The sequence below is a fragment of the Pollachius pollachius genome, assembly GCF_949987615.1.
Source record: "Pollachius pollachius genome assembly, chromosome: 4".
NCBI lineage: Eukaryota > Metazoa > Chordata > Actinopteri > Gadiformes > Gadidae > Pollachius > Pollachius pollachius.
In genome coordinates, this window is record NC_136937.1 from 3,274,142 (window position 1) to 3,294,151 (window position 20,010).

At 48.7% G+C, this 20,010-nt stretch overlaps 2 protein-coding genes across 2 annotated transcripts in view; both read right to left on the reverse strand.

The window, feature by feature from the left end:
- Window positions 1-9,678, reverse strand: part of LOC307074831 (laminin subunit beta-1-like) — a 37,376-nt gene extending 27,698 nt beyond the window's left edge. Inside the window, exons 1-9 of the mRNA XM_079735209.1 lie at window positions 9,542-9,678; window positions 8,656-8,828; window positions 7,475-7,610; window positions 6,334-6,407; window positions 5,647-5,835; window positions 5,310-5,373; window positions 3,954-4,156; window positions 3,226-3,346; window positions 1,617-1,805 (exon numbers count right to left, since the gene is read on the reverse strand). Coding sequence (XP_079591335.1) covers window positions 1,617-1,805; window positions 3,226-3,346; window positions 3,954-4,156; window positions 5,310-5,373; window positions 5,647-5,835; window positions 6,334-6,407; window positions 7,475-7,610; window positions 8,656-8,828; window positions 9,542-9,572 — 1,180 coding nt within the window. The 5' untranslated portion in view covers window positions 9,573-9,678. The remainder of the gene's footprint in view (window positions 1-1,616; window positions 1,806-3,225; window positions 3,347-3,953; window positions 4,157-5,309; window positions 5,374-5,646; window positions 5,836-6,333; window positions 6,408-7,474; window positions 7,611-8,655; window positions 8,829-9,541) is intronic.
- Window positions 9,679-16,488: 6,810 nt separating this feature from the next.
- Window positions 16,489-19,778, reverse strand: LOC307075123 (arg8-vasotocin receptor-like; the record flags this gene model as incomplete). Its single annotated transcript, XM_079735628.1, has 2 exons — window positions 16,489-17,237; window positions 18,875-19,778. The coding sequence occupies 2 exons, from the start codon at window positions 19,776-19,778 to the stop codon at window positions 16,489-16,491; spliced, it is 1,653 nt and encodes a 550-aa protein (XP_079591754.1).
- Between the last annotated feature and the right edge of the window lie 232 nt (window positions 19,779-20,010).

The following is a 20,010-nucleotide window of genomic DNA, read 5'->3' on the forward strand; positions in this document are numbered from 1 at the left end:
GCCCCTCCCCCCGAAGAAGCACCTCCCCCCCAGATGTAGCCCCTCCTCTAGAAGAAGCCCCTCCCCTCCGTTAGCATCGCGTAACGCCGTGTAGCGCTAACAGCAGGGCCTCAACGCATGAAGAGCGCTTAAACACACGACCCGGGCGGTAATGACATGGGAGGGGCAGCGAGAGAGGGGGGGGGCGGAGTGAGGCCTTTTCACCGCCACATTTCCACTCCTTCACGGTGATTCCCGGGGTCGTTACAATCACACGGTAACCATGGCTACTGTCAGCTGCTGCCCTTCAAAGGGCCTGGGGGCTGATTGGAGACCACCACTCCAGCTGCTCTGTGTGTGGTTCAAAGTGGTCCAAGTGTGTGTGTGTGTGTGTGTGTGTGTGTGTGTGTGTGTGCGTGTGTGTGTGTGTGTGTGTGTGTGTGTGTGTGGTTCAAAGTGGTCAAGGTTAAGAATCCCACGAACGCCGCAGAAAGGTGCTATTTACCCGCTAAGGAGCAGAGTTTAGGTAAAGAGGACCACAGACGTGTCATTTTGACTCAAAGTTAAAGTCGGGAATGTTTCTTATCGTCGGCGGAGGTGAGTGTACGAAGCATGCGAGTGGTTGGCCTACCGTACTTAACATGAGTCGCGTGATTCATGTTGACATTGTGTCACAATCCAACCAGTCCCTCCTACTTCCCTGTTTGGTTCAATATACTGGCCTGAACTAAGTTAGCTGGTTCTGATCGGTTGCCATTTCTTTAACTTTTCTCTACAATAGAATGTGAGCTGGTTTTGCAATTTATATCAAAACATATAATACATGGAACTCTGTTTAGGGGAGAGTAATGCGGATGTGTGCTTGTGTGTGTGTGTGTGTGTGTGTGAGTTTAACAGGGATTCAAAACGAAAACCGTTGGATAGGAAGTCCAACTCCGATCCGATAGTGTGAGTGTGTGTGTGTGTGTGTGTGTGTGTGTGTGTGTGTGTGTGTGTGTGCGGATGTGTGCTTGTGTGTTTATATGAATGTGATTGTGTGTTCGTGTGTGAGTCTGTGTTTGTGCGTACGAGTGGGCAAGCTTGCACGCATGCCTGTGACAGCGTGCGCTTGTGTGTTTACCTGCATGTTAAGTTTAGTTTAGTTTAGTTCACTTTAGTGTATGTGTTTATAGTTTCGTGGACAGTCCCCTTTGATTCACTGTATAGTAAAAGGAGCAGCTTTAGCCTATTTGGCTAATTTCCCGCTGTAGTCCCCGGCCAGTTGTCAATAGGCGTGTGTGTGTTTGTTTCTGATTGCATGCGTGTGCAGGCCCGTCGCGAGAAGGCAAGCAAACCAAGCAATTGCTTGGGGCCCCGAGCTGGCCTGGGGCCCCAAGACAACGACTGGTTATGGATAAAATGCAACGACAAACTGATCGGCGATCGGCATAGGCGACCTAGTCCTAGGGCGGCAAATGTGGTGAGTTAAATGTTTTAATCAATTAAATTATATGAAACAAGCGAAATAAAACATGTTCCCAAATGGAACGGACAAGGGAGGGGACAGGTGATTCCCGCTCGGAAGTCTTGGTTGGGGCCCCAAATTCCTTGAAACGGCCCTGTGCGTGTGCGTCCGTGCATTCACGTGGGTGACTCACGCTCGCAGATGTGAGGGTCCCTCAGGTCTCGGTTGGGGTGCTGGTAGAAGAAGGGGCGGCACTGCTCGCACTGACGTCCGGCGGTGTTGTGGAGGCACGCCTCGCACACGCCGCCGCTCATGTTCCCCGTGGAGACGTACACCGCCATGTCGAAGTGGCACGCGAACGAGTGGTGGTTACACTCACACCCTGAGGGGGGGGGGGGGGGGGAGAGAGAGAGAGAGAGAGAGAGGGAGAGAGAGAGGGAGAGAGGGGGGGAGAGAGAGAGAGAGAGAGAGAGAAATAGAGAGAGAGAGAGAGAGAGAGAGAGAGGGAGAGAGATAGAGAGGGAGAGAGAGAGAGAGGGATAGAGAGAGAGAGAGAGAGAGAGAGAGAGAGGGAGAGAGAGAAATAGAGAGAGAGAGAGAGAGGGAGAGAGATAGAGAGGGAGAGAGAGAGAGGGATAGAGAGAGAGAGAGAGAGAGAGAGAGAGAGAGAGAGAGAGGGAGAGAGATAGAGAGGGAGAGAGAGAGAGAGGGATAGAGAGAGAGAGAGAGAGAGAGCGAGAGAGAGAGAGAGAGAGAGAGAGAGCGGGATAGAGAGAGAGAGAGAGAGCGGGATAGAGAGAGAAAGAGAGAGAGAGAGAGAGAGAGAGAGGGAGGGAGAGGGAGAGAGAGAGTAATAGCAAAATTAAAGATAAAGAAAACTATTTGCTTTGAGTCGGTGAGTCTGCACATTAGTTAACGTGTGTTTACGTGTTTGTGTGTTCCTGCATGTATGTGTGTGTGTTCCTTAAAATCTTGAAATCATGTGTGTGTATATGTATGTGTGTGTGTTTGTGTTCCTGCATGTCTGTGTATATGTATGTGTGTGTGTGTGTGTTCCTGCATGTGTGTGTGTGCCTTCCTACATGTGTGTTTGTGTTCCTGCATGTCTGTGTATATGTGTGTTCCTTCATGTGTATGTGTGTGTTCCTGCGTGTGTGTGTTAATGTTTCTTATGCATGTGTGCGTGTATGTTCCTGTATGTGTGTGTGTGTGTGTGTGTGTGTGTCTTTGTGTGTGTTCCTGCATGTCTGTGTATATGTGTGTTCCTTCATGTGTATGTGTGTGTTCCTGCGTGTGTGTGTTAATGTTTCTTATGCATGTGTGCGTGTATGTTCCTGTGTGTGTGTGTGTGTGTGTCTTTGTGTGTGTTCCTGCATGTGTGTGTATGTGTGTGGTCCTGTATGTGTGTCTATGTGTGTGTGTTCCTGCATGTGTGTGTGTGTGTTCCTGTGTGTGTGTGTGCGTGTGTGTTCCTGTGTGTGTGTGTGTGTGTGTCTTTGTGTGTGTTCCTGCATGTGTGTGTATGTGTGTGGTCCTGTATGTGTGTCTACGTGTGTGTGCTCCTGCATGTGTGTGTGTATGTTCCTGTGTGTGTGTGTGCGTGTGTGTTCCTGTGTGTGTGTGTGTGTGTGTGTCTTTGTGTGTGTTCCTGCATGTGTGTGTATGTGTGTGGTCCTGTATGTGTGTCTATGTGTGTGTGTTCCTGCATGTGTGTGTGTATGTTCCTGTGTGTGTGTGCGCGTGTGTGTTCCTGTGTGTGTGTGTGTGTGTGTGTGTGTGTGTGTGTGTGCGCGGGGCCTCACTCTTGCAGGCGTTGGTGTTGTGTCCCAGGGCGGGCCTCCACGGCAGCTCGTGGTAGAAGTCCTGGCAGCGCTCGCAGTTCAGACCCTCAGTGTGGTGGTCACACACACAGCGGCCGTGCACCTGCACACACACACACACACACACACACACACACGCAACCGTCTTGCCAATCGGGTACCTCTTGGATTCATGATGTCATCATAGTAAAGATTTCACGATTTTAAAGATTGTAGATTTTTGTTTTTTTTTACCATTCAATGGGGTCCAAATAAGCTAAGGCGTGCACCTATTCTGGTGAACACATCGATAAGAGCTACCTGTGGCACACAGATGTTAGGTGTCCTAGCAACAACTTGCGCGCCGGAACCTACAAAGCTACGCCGGCACATAGAGGCCATCGCCCTTAAGAAGTGTGCAAATTTGTGGGTCGATATCTATATTTGAATAAACGCTAAGCTAAGCGCTATTAAAGGTGCGATATGCAAGACTCGCTATTTGGTTTCTAACTAACGCTCAAAACAATGTAATAAAAAAATAACTGCCTCACTCTTTCATACAGTAGTAGCTAATTAGCATAGCTAATTAACATAGATTCGTTACTGATTAGCATAGACCCCTGCTCCTTTAACGTTAGCGTCGGCTAACGTTAAAGGAGCAGCCGTCTATGCCAATCAGCTCAACCAAGACCGTCACGTGACGTGCGACGGGGCGCGGTGGCTCCACCCACCATGCCCTCCACGCCCTCGCGCGCCCCGTCCATCGGGGCGCACTTGGCGGCGTGTCCGTAGCAGAAGCAGTTGCCGCGGACGACCATGTCGTAGAGGGCGTAGTAGTACTTCTGGGCGACCTCGTCGCGGTGGTCCAGCAGGTTGTCCCCCAGCGTGTGGAGCTTGGAGAAGCGCACGCGCAGGTTGGTGATCTTCAGCAGGTCTGGAGGCAAACACACACACACACACACACACACACACACACACACACGCATGTGAGGAAACCCAGAAACACAAACGTACAGGCACACACACAAAAACACACACACACACATAGGCGCACGTGAAGGCAGGCGCACACACGCACGGACACACAGAGTAAAACACACACGCGCACACACAGAAACACATGCACATGCACACACGCACGCACGCACGCCCACACACAAACAAACAAAGGCACACAAACACACACACACACGGACACAAAGAGAAAAAGAAACAAACCCACACACACAGTAACACACACGCACAAGCTCACACACACAGAAACAAACGCGTACAGAAACACACACACACAAAAGCACACACAAACACACACACACAGACACACACACATACTGTAATCACATTTTTTATAAAAGTTCTCACTTTTTTAATAAACTTTGAGTCATGATTCACTATTCAATTAGCTGATTGCTGAATTTGTATAAGTTCTAATTCGACATGGAGAACTTCCAGAATATTGTAGCTAGCTATAGGGGGGTGAGGTTTTACAGAAAGAAAATTTGTCCTAGACTTAAAATCCAAGATATTAGGTTTAAAAGTAACACGCAGACATTAGTCAATATACAGTTAGAAGACTTGGACCTCACAGGCAGGTCAAACTCAATCTTTTAAACTGACATACACACACACACACACACACATAAACATTCCTAACAACTAGCGTGTGTGTGTTTGCCTGAGAGAGAGAGAGAGAGAGAGAGACAGAGAGAGAGACCGATAGACCGAGCAGGAAGTCGAAACCAAGTTAAATGTCCGATGTGAGAGCACCGTCCATGTGTGAAATGCCATTGGTCGGTCACTGTGACCGGGGTGTCCGATAGGTTGCCATGGTTACAGATAACTACAAATCACTCAACAGTGCAGCAGGTCATGTGTGTGCTACCAGTCTGACGGAAAGATAGGTGTGGGCAGGAAATGGGCAGGAAGATTCCAAAGGAAAACATGTAGGAATAATTTGGGGAATTTTTTGTAAATATTCATCCTAAATGTAATAGGCAGCGGTGGCATAGGCAAACTTACATATAGGGTAAAATTTTGTAGTTACTTTTTATGTTAACATATAAACTGATAATAAAGGTTTTTCCTACTTTGAATCCTAGGGCTGTAGGGGTCCTCGATTTCATAGGCAGGGTCCAACACTCGGAAAATCACCTGGGAACACAAAAACACGCAGAGCGGAAAAACAACAATTACCAATGCCCATCAACCTTTAACACTTTAACACAGCGCACAAAAATCAAGGAGGATTGGGAGGAGAGGAGGGGAGGAAGAGGGGGAGGATGAGGAATAGGAGGAAGGAGGAGGAGAAGGCTGGGGAGGAGGAGAGGAGGGGAGGAGGGGGGGAGGAGGAGGAGGAAAAAAACAACAACACACAACGCATAAAATTCCCACAACAACAACGGCAAAACACAAAGCGACCCCCACCTCTCCCTCGGTGGAGGGCTCGATGTCGGAGTAGCGCGAGTCGCAGATGACGTCGTCCACGTCGACCATGGGCCCCTGGGAGACTCCCGGGAACGTCGTCTGGCAGTTGTAGCCGAAGTAGCGGTACACCTGCCACGTCTTCCCGAAGTTCATGGAGCGCTCGATCACCATGGCGGCCGGCCGGAACGTCTGCGGAGAACAGGACGTTCAGAGGAATCCTGAGCTGAGTTGTGTTGCGGTTGTGTGTGGTTGTGCGTTGGGACGCATGGTTGTGTGTTGTAACAGAGAGTTGCGTCTACCACCAATAACAACGACTGATTCTGGTGGTCGGTTCATGACATCGAGGTATTCTTATTTTTTGTGTGTATTGATTCATAAAGTTATGTTCCGCTGTGGGTGACAGAGAGAGAGAGAGAGAGAGAGAGAGAGAGAGAGAGAGAGAGAGAGAGAGAGAGAGAGAGAAAGAGAGAGCGAAAGAGAGAGAAAGAGAGAGAGAAAGCGAGAGAGAGATAGAGAGAGAGAGAGAGAGAGAGAGAGAGAGAGAGAGAGAGAGAGAGAGAGAGAGAGAGAGAGAGAAGAAATGGAGGGGGGATGGCGAAAGAGAGACAGGGACAGAGGCCGAGAGACAAGTAACGACATAGAGAGACAAGAGAGAGAGACACTCATAGAGAGGGGGGGGGGCATTACCCTGAAGGTCATAATCAGATGCGTGAAGTGGAACTCGGCTTCCAGGTCCAGCTGTATGGTGACATTCTCCATATCTGAGAGAGAGAGAGAGAGAGAGAGAGAGAGAGAGAGAGAGCATGTTAGCATGTCTCGTGAAGAACGTTTTCCACGCTTGTTTAGATTAAAAAATAGGAAAAAATTACAAGTAGTTGGCATTCCAAACACTTTCTCACACATTCACACTTAAGTCCCGCGACCAGCTGACGCCAATCAATCTACAGTGTGTGTGTGTGTGTGTGCGTGTGCATGTGTGTGTGTGTGTGTGTGTGTGTGTGTCCTTACTGCTGCAGGCTGAACAGCTAATGCATGGGAGACTCAGAGGAAACGGAAATCTCATGCATGTCCTCCCTAAGACATCTGTGTGTTCCGTGCATGAGTCACCATGCATTCCTACAAACCACTTTGTGTATGTCTTTCTGTTTGTGTGTGTAAGTATGTTTGCGCGCGCGTGTGTATGTGTGTGTATATGTGTGTGTGTGTATGTGTGTGTGTTTCTGTGTGTGTGTGCACGTGTTTGTATGCTTGTGTGTGTGTGTGTGTGTGTGTGCGTGTGTGTATGTATGTGTGTGTGGGATACAGTAGTTGGAATGAATCACATCTGGTTCCCTGTGCATCACACCTGTTCCTGAGTTCTTTCCGGAACACCTGTACACCCTGCCCCTCCCCCTCATCATCCCTCCCCTCTGATTGGCTGGAGCAGCCCCTCTCTGTGATCTTCTGTCTGTCGTCCAATTACCGGCGACAGCTTCCCATGGGAACGAACTGCGCCTCACACACTCACACTCAAGCAAACACACACCCTCACACACACTCAAGCAATACACACACTCACTCAAACACCAGACACACACACACTCACACACACAAACACTCACACAAACACACACAAGGCTGAAATCAATTTTCTCAGGCTCGTAACTTTCTTTACTCTATTTCTCCCAAATATGAGGGCGAGGAGGAGGAGGAGAGGGTGGGCTTGGGGGTTGAGGAAGAGGAAGAGGACAGAGACATTGAAGATGTGTGTGTGGGTGCCACCAGGTCTTGTGTGTGTGTGTGTGTGTGCGTGTACATCTGTGTGTGTGTGTGTGTGTGTGGGCCTCACCGTTCTCCGACTGCCACCAGGTCTTCAGCCGGTTGCTGGCGAAGGTGGTGACCAGGTTCTCGATGGTGTGGCTGTCAGGGTGCAGCCGCTCGTCATACATGTGCTTTGAGTCACACGTGAAGCACTTCTTCTCCCCCTGGAGGAGGGGGGGGGGGGGAGGAGGAGGAGGAGAGAGACACATGAAGACGATGAAACACCAGGTGGAGGAGGAGGAGAAGGAGGAGGTGGAGGAGGAGAAGGCACATGAAGATGATGAAACACCATGGGAAAAACAGAGTTGGGTCTGTGTCGGCTTGATTACAGTATTTGAGTGTATGCGTGTGTGTGTGCGCATCTGTTTACGGATGTCTGTGTGTTTGTGTGCATATGCTTGTCTGCGTGTGTGCGTGCGTGCATGCGTGCGTGTGTGTTTCTGTTTACGTGTGTGTAGTTACGTGTGTACGTGTGTGGTTACATGTGCGTGCGTGTGTATGTGTGTTTCTGTGTGCAGATTTGTGTGTGTGTCTGTGTGGTTACGTGTGTGTGTGTGCGTGTGTGTGCCAGCGGTTGTTATGCATTGTCAACACCAGAGCCAGCTGCAGTGTGATTACACCAAAGCCTGAAATCGAAACCTCCTTTTGTGTAAACTTCCCTATGTAAACAACATCATAAATGTGGGAGGCATTCCAACAGACACCCCCGAACCCCCATTCCCTAAATGCTTAGCGGGAAAGCGGAAACGCATTAAGCTGCTCAACTCCCAACTCCTAAGTTCTATATTCTTCCTTTATCTTCCCCCTCAAGTCCTGGGTGGGGGTTAGAGGAGCACCGTGTTTCATAAGGAGACCATTCACATCCCACCCCAGCAGACATCGCGCAGAAGGCCCTTTGATAAGAAAGAAATGAACTGTCTCCATCATAGGTCAGCACACACACAGGAGACGACTTGTGGAACACACTGTGCTTATTGTGCCCGGGAATACCAGCCCTCCTACACAACCGACAGACATCTTATGGTCGCGCACACGCGCACATATACAAGCGCGCAGACAGGCACACAGACTCACACACGCACAGGCACACACGTGCGCACACGCACAGGCACACACGCACGGAGGCAAACGCGTGCGCCCACACACGCACGCACACACACGCGCACACACAGTGACAGACAAGGCAAAGCAGGAAAAAACGGAACTCACCTCGAGATGTCCCACAATGCAGTAGCGCTCGGGTTTCTCCAGGCCGCAGGTGGAGGAGACGCTGAGCTTGTCCTCGCGGCCGATGAGCAGGTCCCCCGTGGCGGGGTAGCAGCTCCCCACGGTGCAGCTCTCCCCGAAGTCGGGGAGCATCGCCCCGGCCCGCCATCCCACGGCTGGGGGGGGCGGGGGGGAGAGGAAGCGGCTTTTAGTGATGGAGTTCGCGACTCAGAAGACGTTAGATTAGATGACACAAATTTCAATGATCTAGAAGTACTTTATAGTCATTTCCAAACCGTTAGAAAAACCGCTTGCATCACAGCAAAGTAAGACCCACTCCGAACGGTGTGTGCGTTAAGTTAATAAGCTAAGTATCTTGAATTATATTCGTTGTACGACAGACGCAAACGTGCGTAAAAACGTGTGTGCGTTTGTAGGGTCTGGGCTTGTTTGGATTGGAGTCACATGAAATCTATTTCAGATCCAGGGTGAATGAGGCCATATGCTCGGCTTGTGGTTAAAAACAGATAAAAGTAGGCCTGTCGAGTGACACACAGGAATATAAACCAAACCTAGAGCTGACTTTAATAAAGCTTTAGCCCAAAGCAATGCGAGAAGTGCGCTGTACAAGGTGACAGGATGAGTAGGGAACACTTTGGAGAAATCACGCACTGGGAATGCCAGTAACGTCCCAGTAATGTCCCTGAAACAGTAACCACATCCACATGGGCTTCGTTAGAGGGGATGGATTTGTTTGAGAGATGCGAGAGAGAAACTCAGTTTACCGCTCTCACTAACACGCAACACGCCCCTAATCCCACAGTTTTAACGCAACAACAAACAACTCAATAAATAAATACAGTGAAATAACGGTTCGATCGCAGCTCACCCAAAAGTATCACGAGATGAAGGATCCACATCTCAGAAGTCGATCACTGTCCGCGCTACTCTGAGGGTCTCTGTCAGTGGGTCCCGGTGTGTGTGTGTCTGTGTGTGTGTGGTAGGGTGTGTGGAGCACAGAGGGAGTTGTCCTGAATGTTGGAGATCATCATAAACACCCACCCGCTTCCCAAGAACTCGGGAGCGCGCTCCCGAATGTGCGCGCGCCCTTGTCCTGGTCCTGCAAAACCTGAGACAAAACTATGTGTAAGAAATTAAGAATAGGAATTATTGATGCATTCAGTATGAATAATATTTAAAATATTGGTATCGTATTGTATAGTATTTAGTAGCAGATATTTTACAGTCCAACTTTTGAGGTTTTGTATTTTTTCTCCCGCATGTTCTTTAAACCTGAGTTACTCCAACTTCATAAGATGCCAGAATTTTAACCAAAGTCGAAGACTTTGGTTAAAATTCTACAATAAGGATAAACCACAGACTGGTTGTGGTTATGTGCATCGGGGATTGACTGCATTCCAGCGCCAAGCATTGCGCGGAGCGCGTCTCTTCAAAGGCGGTCTTTAGATTGCGCTGCGCTTCTGTCTAATGGGTACAGTTACCAGTCCCTCCAGAAAAACGCGATTATGCGATCGCATAATTCAACGCATAATCAGCCAAAGTCCGCATATTCATGCGGGGGCCGCATTTTTTCAAATATGCCGCACTTTCACCGCATAAATTGCCGATTTCCGCGCAAAATATGCGGGGCTTGCATGATTTCATAAACCCCGCATTTTCGTTGCAAAAAAGTCACATATATCTTAGCAGAAAGTTGAAAATGTTGCGTTTACTTCACGCATAGCAGCTATTTCCCCCTGTTGCCATGGGAACGTTATTAAGTGACGTAATTACGCGATGTGAACGTCATCGAAAAGCTGCATTTTCCGTATTGTGGCGACTCCTCCGGGGTCGCGCAGGGGATCCTGGGAATTGGGGTTGTCAGTTGACCAAAGGGGCTTTTGTCAACTTGTTTTGTTGTTAGGTTAAGTGGGGTTAACGGCTTTGGGGTCTTTATTGGTTGTGTTTTAATTGTGTGTTGTTCCATTGTTGTGTGACGTGTAGTCTGATCGGGACCATTAGTGAGAGAGTTGTGTGTGTTGGTGATGTGTGCTGTGTTATGTTTGGTGTCGTTCAATAAAGGCAACCCTCGGAGTCGTGCGGTGTATGGGGCACTAGAGTTGCGTAGCCGCTTAACCTGGGCTCCCGTCTCATCCTTCCCGTGGTGCTCGACGCAGTATGTTTCCGCGTTTTTCGCAAGTTCCCGCAATATCTTCGCATAGAATTGCATAAACATGCCGAATATTTCATCGTATTTTTTAAGAAAACGTGCCGTATAATCACAAAAAAACGCCGCATTTTTCTGGAGGGACTGAGTTACGGTAAAGATGGTCTCTATTGCGTTGCGCTGCCGTCTCAGGGGTACAGTTACGGTACAGTGGACCTCATCGGAAGGAATCATCTGCAAGAACCAAATAAGATATTTTAACCTATTTAGTGGAGAGCTCTGTCATAAATAATACATTTGTAATAGAATTTCTAAACAGCAAGCTTAGCGTCCGATATGGAGCTATGAAGTTCAAACACGAACTGAATAGGACATTCATAATTTGAAAAGGGAGTGAATCCATATGCACCAGCTTTGCCTTTACCACATGGACAAAATATTCCATGGAAAAAATATATACATATTAAGAAAATAATAATTTCTTATTTGGAAGAAAAAAAAAATAGGTACCCCTTCTGGGGGATTAAAAATGATTTACAAATATTTACCAAATAATTGCACTGTCTCCCCTGGTCGCCTAGATGGCGCTGTATACCAGTAGGTCAGAACGGCGCAGTCAACCTCCAGCAAAGACCAGTCTCGAGGACGATCTTCAAGGAGTCGCGATGCATAACTTTAACGGACATGATAACCCGTGTGGTGCAGTATCTCTATATAGGGGGGTGGAGACGGTTGGTTTGTGTGTAGGTGATGAAACTGGAGGTGTTGGGTTCCTCTCTGTTCCCCCCGCTCTTGAGGAGATGCTACTGATGCGGTTCTGTTGTCTGCCGCAACAGTAAAAGGTCATGTATACCAACGTCTAAGGGCTTTGGGAAACGAGTGATTACATTTAATAAGAGGGCAGGTTGGACTATGGGTTAGGGTTAGTATCCAGGACCAGGTCTTTTGCGGTACTGCTGTTGGCCCTGGTTCCCATAGGTTTGCCCCGTCATCGTCTAGGCTGGCTAGCGATGTCTGGGACAGGGTAACCCGCTGGCGTCCTCTGCTGGACGCTTTAGGAACTTCTCAGCCTCGCAGGGAAATCACTTTTGATAAATACCTATGACACAATGATGCAACTACATGCAAGTCAATTATAAAACGAGCAAAATAGCTCGCTTTGCTGGTTGACTGACTTCCCGAGGGTGCACTGATTATTCAGTTAGTGCAATAAACGTTTTCTAAGATGCAATATTCTCTCTTTGCTTAATATAAAGATCAAATGCCAGAAATAATATTTTTTTGCTCATTATCATGAATGAGAACTGTTGAGACACAGTCTTTCGTTCAGCGTTTAAACAGCAGAAATGTTATCATTTCATGTTCTCGTTGGGCCCTCTGCACAGTAACGGCCCTCTTGTTACCGCCCGGGGATGGGGGAGCCCAAAGGCACGACAACAGAGGGTTGTAAAGTTCAAATGTTTATTCACGGGGAATGAGCAGAGGCTGGTCGATAAGGTAGGCCAGCTGGGTCGATGTGGAAGTCAAGCCATCACTAATACAAGGACGAAGCGACATGGAAGTCATGAAAGCTACTGACATGGCTAGACGATCTGGCGATGAATTGTTGAATAGCCGGAATAGATAATCAGGTGTGTTGATTATGGTGATCCACAGGTGTGTCTAGTTGAGTCGTAGAAAGGAGGAGTCTTTTATTTGTAAGTCAATTATAAAACTAGAATAATAGCTTGCATTGCATACATAGGCTATATCGATATAAATATGTATGCAATGCATCTATATATATATGCATTGCATACATATATATATATATATATATATATATATATATATGCAATGCAAGCTATTATGCAATGCGAGCTATTATTCTAATTTTATAATTGACTTACAAATAGTTGCATTGTGTGTGGGTTTGTGTGTGTGTGTGTTTATACATGTATATATAAATATGGCAACTTCAAATGGAAGGATATGAAGAAGAACAATGTAAATGTATAGCCCATACGTGGGCACGCGTGCGTATGTTAGTCTGTGTGCGCACGCGTCTATACGTGTGTATGTGTGTGTAACGTATACATATCTATAAATAAATGCAGATATCGGGGCAATTTATTTGGGGCGGAGGAAGGGAGAGGCCCGCGGCCCCTGTGGTCGGCCTGATTAAAGCTCTCAGTTTGAAAGACGCTGGCCTCCCCAGCGCCGCGTTTATTTGTTTAAATAGCCACTTCCTCTTCCTGTTATGTCTCGTGCCCTTGTGACTGTTTGCGTTTTCCAAAAAAATAAAACAAACTGTGAAAAAAACGCCAAGCGCTGAGAATTTACGTTGTTCTCGTGACGGTGACAGGAAATGAAGAAGTGTACTTCCTATTCGTAGTAAACATATTCTCTCATTGTTTTCAAATGAAGGCAGCCACACTGTGGGGGGGGGGTGTGTGACATTAGCAGGGTCACGTTCAGTTCAGTTCGGGTTGCTGACTCCAAGGTTGATTAGACGAAGAACAAAACAATCGAAAGGATAAGCGTTAATGAACGACGACGAAGAAATGGTAGAAGGAAACTTAAGCTTGATTCCCGACAACTCCTACAGGTGTAGCCTTCCCAGGATGCACTGCTTTTGGTGGCTTTTGGGTTGCACCTGGGTCCAGGGTCACTGACTGATCTGGTCCAGGGTCACTGACTGATCTGGTCCAGGGTCACTGACTGATCTGGGTCCAGGGTGAGGGACTGATCTGGTCAAGAGTCAGTGACTGATCTGGCCTTCCTCCCACCTCACCCTCCTCATCGTCGTCACCTCACCCACATCCTGCCTTTCTCAACGATGAACTTTGCTCACGGTGACCGGTTGAACCCCAAAGCTAGTTAAACAGCAAGACAGACTCAAGACGTTTCCACCAGCTGACGATGTAAACATCCACCCTTTGGGGGGACGGTTCATCGTCCAGGCCCCTCATCAGTGCACTCCTGAGATGCACATGCTGTTCCAAAGAGTAAAACCACCTCAGGAGGATCCTCCACAACAAGTTTAAGCGTGAGCCAGTGGAAAAAGGACATAAAACCAATAACACATCAATCCTAAGTTTTAGTGCCTCTTTTTTATTCCCTACTTCCCCCTTTCTCATTCTATCTATGGCTCAGCCTCCCAGCAAAACTGGGGCCCATAAACTAGTCCGGTGATCGTCATAAGGGACATGTGAGGATCCCTTTTCTCTCTTTAACCTCATCAGTACATGTGATATCGCCTGTTTATATATATATATATGTTTCTTCTCTCTCTCTCTCCCCATTCCTCTTCCTCTCTCTCTCTACTCCAATGTTTTAATTAGAAATCAAATCTAACAAATAATCGTATACCTAATATAGTACCTTCGTCCTCAATTACATCCCATTCCCTGACTGGGCTCCCAGCAAGCCTTCCTGGAACATCTGAGCCTGTAAACGTTGCCATCCTATGAACCATCTGGACCAGCGGTCTTGTAATCTCTCCCTGCTCCCAATGATGTTAATCTCTTGTGACCCCCTTCCGAGATCATTACTTTTATTGGAAAGCCTTTCCGTGATACTACACGATTTTATTTCACGTTTATTCCCATTAAAAACAAAACTTTTATTTTCCCATCTGTTTTTTACTACGTCGGATTGTTTTTTTGGACACTGAATTGTTTGCGTCTGTTTTCGTCTACAACGTGCTGATTTCACGACATGTCCGATTTATTTCGCTCACACATTTTGTAGTGTGGACTTTGAAAAAGGGCTCTATTACTGCTATATTTTTTATTACCTTGTAAGACAATGTCTAAGCTTTTATTTTCTTTTAAAAGTTGGCTTAAGACATCACTTCCTCTCCTTGGGCCTTTCGTTCATCTGTGGGTTTACTAATTAGATCTGAATCATTTCCTTCTTATGCTTGTTTAGGTTTCTGATGAGATTATCTCCCGCATATACACTTGGTTAAGCCCAGTCACAAACACAGTAATGCAATGTTTTACACACACACACACACACACGCACACACGCACACACATACGCACACACACAAATGCACACACTCTCCTTCAAGACATTTCATGCAGAGGCCAAGTTGTGAAACAAGGGAACAAGTTTACTTCACTCTTTCATCAAGTTGTGGACAATGGGTCATGGTTAAAGTCAGTTTATCTCATTCAGTGAAGGTACAAGTGACGAAAAAGACAATCAACCCTTACATGATAGCACAAGGAAATTTACACTTTACAGTTTCTGTACAAGCTATAAAGTCATAAAGTCATAAGATACATGAGTCGAGGGAACAGCTCAGTGGCTAACGAGAGGGAGGCCAAAAAACAATGTGTACATCTCAGTTTTTTGTGTGCAATGGAATAATAATAATAATATGCAGAATAATAACAACAGCTAGAGTCTTCCATCATTATCAAAAGAAAAGTGCAGTTGTTTTTGCCTTTATCAAGGCTGATTAAAATCTTGTCCCAAGGATACCGTAATGCATGTAAAAAGCCTGAGGCCATTCATAATGATATCCATATCCCTAGCACCCCTCCCCCTAAACCTTAGGTACACTCTGCACTTAGCAGGATTGGGAGCATTATCACATATCCTGCCATTGAAATTCCTCATACTAGCAACACAATGTGGAGTGATAAGCAGCTAGGATGTGTGTGTGTGTGTGTGAGTGTGCGCGTGCATGCATGCAAGTGGGTGCATATGTGAGTGTGATAAAACCCTGTGTGTGTGTGTGTGCGTGTGTGTGTGTGTGTGTAAGTGATTATGTCCTGTGTGTGTGTTTGTCAGAGATAAATTCCTGTGTGTGTGTGTGTGTGTGTGTGTGTGCGTGTGTGTGTGCGTGCGTGCGCGCGTGTACATGCATAAGTTGTCAGCAAAACAATACAGCTGAAAACCACTCTTCAAACCCCGGAGGTGGCAAAGCGCGTGCATTCACTGGGAATGTGTTGAGTCGGCCCTCTGTGAAGATCAACGGGAACCGGGAAAAACCAGGGAGAGATCCCGTCTCTCCGCATTATTCCCGTCTTGCATTTGTCGGAACAATGAGCACACAAATCAAAAAACGCAATGTAAACGTCGCCGGCTGAGCGTTTGTGCTGCACGGTTTGGGTTCTATGGCCCATTCTCCGTGGGATGGCAATGGGAGGTCTGAAGCAGCTCTGCTCATTCCCGCGAGATAGTGACCGCCATGCCTCTCCCCGCCACAGGGGGGCTGGGCGGGGGTCCGGCCAACGCCTGTCACTCAACCCGCTGTCTCTCTCTCTTTGCTCTGTGGGTATATTGTGTATATTTGCGTGTGTGATTGTGTGTCGGTGTGTATGTGTGTGTGTGTGTGTTAATGTGTGTGTGTGGGTCAGAGTGTGTGTGAGTGTGTGTGTGTGTGTTAATGTGTGTGTGTGTGTGGATCGGAGTGTGTGTGTGTGTGTGTATGAGTGTGAAAGTGAGTGTGTGTGTCTGTGTGTGTGCGTGCGTGTGTGTGTGTGTGCTTGAACGTCTGTGTGTGTGTGTCTGTCTGTCTGTCTGTGTGTGTGTGTGTGTGTGTGTGTGTCTGTCCGCGCCTGCGTGTTGCGTGTCTGTGTATGATTGTGTGACAGACGCGTACACCATCGTTCCTCTAAGACCTTCACAGTCGGGGGGGCGGGCGTGGCAGCAGCAACGAGGTCCGACTTCGATCAGGCGTCAAATCCCACCGGGGCGGGGCCTCCGACAACAAGTCCCGCGGGCGGGGCACCCAAATCGCCCGGGGCGACGCTCAAGTGGGCGTTCGGCGCCTGGGGGTGGAGGTCCTGCTCCCTGCAGGTGAAGGGCTCGGAGAGGCGGGGCCCCTGGGGGTGGAGGTCCTGCTCCCTGCAGGTGAAGGGCTCGGAGAGGCGGGGCCCCTGGGGGTGGAGGTCCTGCTCCCTGCAGGTGAAGGGCTCGGAGAGGCGGGGCCCCTGGGGGTGGAGGTCCTGCTCCCTGCAGGTGAAGGGCTCGGAGAGGCGGGGCCCCTGGGGGTGGAGGTCCTGCTCCCTGCAGGTGAAGGGCTCGGAGAGGCGGGGCCCCTGGGGGTGGACGTCCTGCTCCCTGCAGGTGAAGGGCTCGGAGAGGCGGGGCCCCTGGGGGTGGAGGTCCTGCTCCCTGCAGGTGAAGGGCTCGGAGAGGCGGGGCCCCTGGGGGTGGAGGTCCTGCTCCCTGCAGGTGAAGGGCTCGGAGAGGCGGGGCCCCTGCAGCCAGGACAGCAGGGTGGTGCGGCGGACGCTGCTGTCCGAGTCTTGTTGCCCGGCGACGGCGCGGCGGCCGAGGGACGACCGCCGGCGGCAGGGCAGGCAGCGGGCGGCCTCGCCCAGCAGGTGGCCGCTGAACAGCATGTAGATCCAGGGGTTGCAGCAGCTGTTCAGGCTGGCCAGCAGCGCGGAGAGGGCCACCGCCGTGTTCTCCGAGTCTGGGGGAGAAGGGGGTGCGTTGGTCAGGGGAAGGTTTGGCGGGGCGACATGCTAGGAAGCTAACCAGGGAGCGAATGATGACGTTGTCGAGGGTTTGATTCCCACCCCGCGGTTCGTCTGCTACAGGTCCTTCGCTCTCCCAATCAACCCATGTTTAGGTCTCTGTTCACTTCTCGGTTCATAATATGGCACAAAAAAGGCTAAAAAAGGGTGGTTTGCGTCGACTCTGTGACAAAGTAATCTCAGTCTTTGAGGATGCTAACGTTAAAGACGATGTAGCAGACTGTTATAATGTCAGTAGAGGATGTGGTGGCCTATAGATAATAACAATGAAAAGGTATAATTCCAGGGTTCCCTTTTCTCCTTTGAGCCAATAGCAAGCCACACTTTGAAAATGAACAATCAAGAACCACTTCAAGTGTGTGGTTGTGAATGGCGTGAAGATGGAGTACCCCTGCACCAAAATCTCACTTCCAGAAGATTAAACTATGTGTGACAATATGTGCTTTCGCTGTGGCGACGTTAGGGAAATTAAAACCAAACCCTAAAACAACTTATTTCTGATGAAAAGGAATGTTTTGATTAACATAGTCATGTCATGGATGGATTGTGGTAAAAATCGTAAAAACGTAGGATCGCATGTGAATAGACCCCCTGTGTCTATGTGTGGGTCTTAATGAGGCATTTTTAAATGTTGATAGTGGGCGGGGCCTAGCTCCCACAAGGAGTTTGGGTTTCCTTCAAGAGCTAAACTTAAACATCCACTTATTGCAGGCATAAATGAAGAGTGTACTTTGAAAAGGTATAAAGTATAAAATTGCCCTGTGCAGAATATTCAGATAATCTGTCACTTTGTAAAAGACTACTAGACATATGTTCACTGTAAATGAACTGTTAATGCTTATGAGTGCAATAACAGTTAACGCATAAACTAATGAACAGTTTATTCAAGTACCTTTCCAATATAGTGTTAGCATTTTGTTTAAAATATTAACAGCAGTGGATTTGAGGGGGAGCCTTTTTTGGGAGCGTTTTGTTTTTGGCCAGAGGAGGGACTTAATGACGTCCTCTTGATGAAAGACGTATGTTTGGGGTTTAGGGGGGGTGTGGCTGTCTATCAGTGTTCCTCTAGGTTTGCAATGTTTAGAGGAGGGGGAGACCATTAGCAGACCGCCCTGAGGGCAACAACCCAGCAAGGATGCTATCGGCCCCGGTCCTGCAATTAGCGTTAATGTAGAGAAACTCCTTCCATGGATTACCATGTTAACGATCTAGATCTAGATCCAGTATTATTAACTTTATTCTAATAACTTTATTATTCGAATTACTTTATTATTACGCTATAGTATATCTTTTTTTTTTCAATGTTGTTACGTTTTTTATTCATTTTGTATCGCAGATACTTTTATGACAAAGCTCCACAAAGTGCAATCGCAGAAGTAAAGTTACTGATGAATTGAATCCATTCAATGAAACAGTTGATGACTTAACCAAGGGGGCTGAAATGATAATATTAAAATGTTAACTGTTATCTAACCAGAAGATCTCTGTGCGCATCAGACAGACGAACCACAAAATAACAAACGACAAAAACCCAAACCAAAGGCATGTCTCCTACCTCAACCCCCAAACCTACCGGCATACGAGAAGGTCTCATCCCAGACGGACCACATCTGCACGATGAAGAACGGCGCCCAGCACACCACGTACGCCACCACGATCACAAAAGTCATCTTCACCGTGCGCAGCTTGGCGCGCGAGATGGTGCTGATGCTGCTCACCGAGCTCTTCCCCAGCAGTCCGTTCGTCCGGTGGCCGTTCGACACCCCCGCACCCACCGGTCCCTTCCGCGTCTTATACTGCACGTTCCTCCAGATCGCGCGACATATAAACCCGTAGCACAGCACGAGCACCGTCACAGGCACGAGGAAGATCCCGGTGGTGATCCAGGTGATGTACGCGCGCACGCCCCACGGTTGGACAAAATGTCCCCAGCAGTCGTACACCTCGGAGCCCGCGGTCACCTCGCTCAGCGAGAAGATCAGGTACTGCGGGAGGCTGAGCGCGAGGCTGCACAGCCACGTTGAGGCGATCATGATGTAGGCGCGGCGCGTGGGCTGCTGCAGGGTCTGCATGGGGTGGCAGATGGCGATGTAGCGGTCCAGCGTCATCATCACCATCATGTAGGTGGACGCGAACATGCCCAGCACCTGCAGGTGCTTGACCACGCGGCACAGGATGTCCGGCCCGTAGAACCGGAAGGTGATCTCCCAGCAGAGCTGCGGGAGCACCTGGAAGAAGGCCACCATGAGGTCCGCGAGGCTCAGGTGCTTGATGAACAGGTGCACGCGCGAACGTTTACGCGGCGTGCGGGACATGGCCAGAAGCACGCTCACGTTGCCCACCACGGCCACGAGGAAGGTGACGGTCAGCACCGTGATCTCGATCTTGGCGATGTCCTCGTTGCGTCCGAACGGGTCGGTTTGGTTGCTGGTGTTGTCGCGCGCCCCGCCGGTGAGGTTCCCGGGGAGGCTTTCCATGTTGCGCGTCGCGCGCAGTAGATTCACACCATCGCTCCAGTTTTTGCACGTGCCATGATCACCTGGGTATGTCAGTGCCGCTGCGGGCGATGCGCATGGCGCGCGACGCGAACGCCCCGCGATAGAGAGATCACCAAAACCCCAAAAATTCAAAATCCATTCTTAGTCCACAGCGAAAAAAAAAAAAAAAAAAAGCATAAAGGCGCCACTGCCGCTTGTCCCGCGCGCCGTG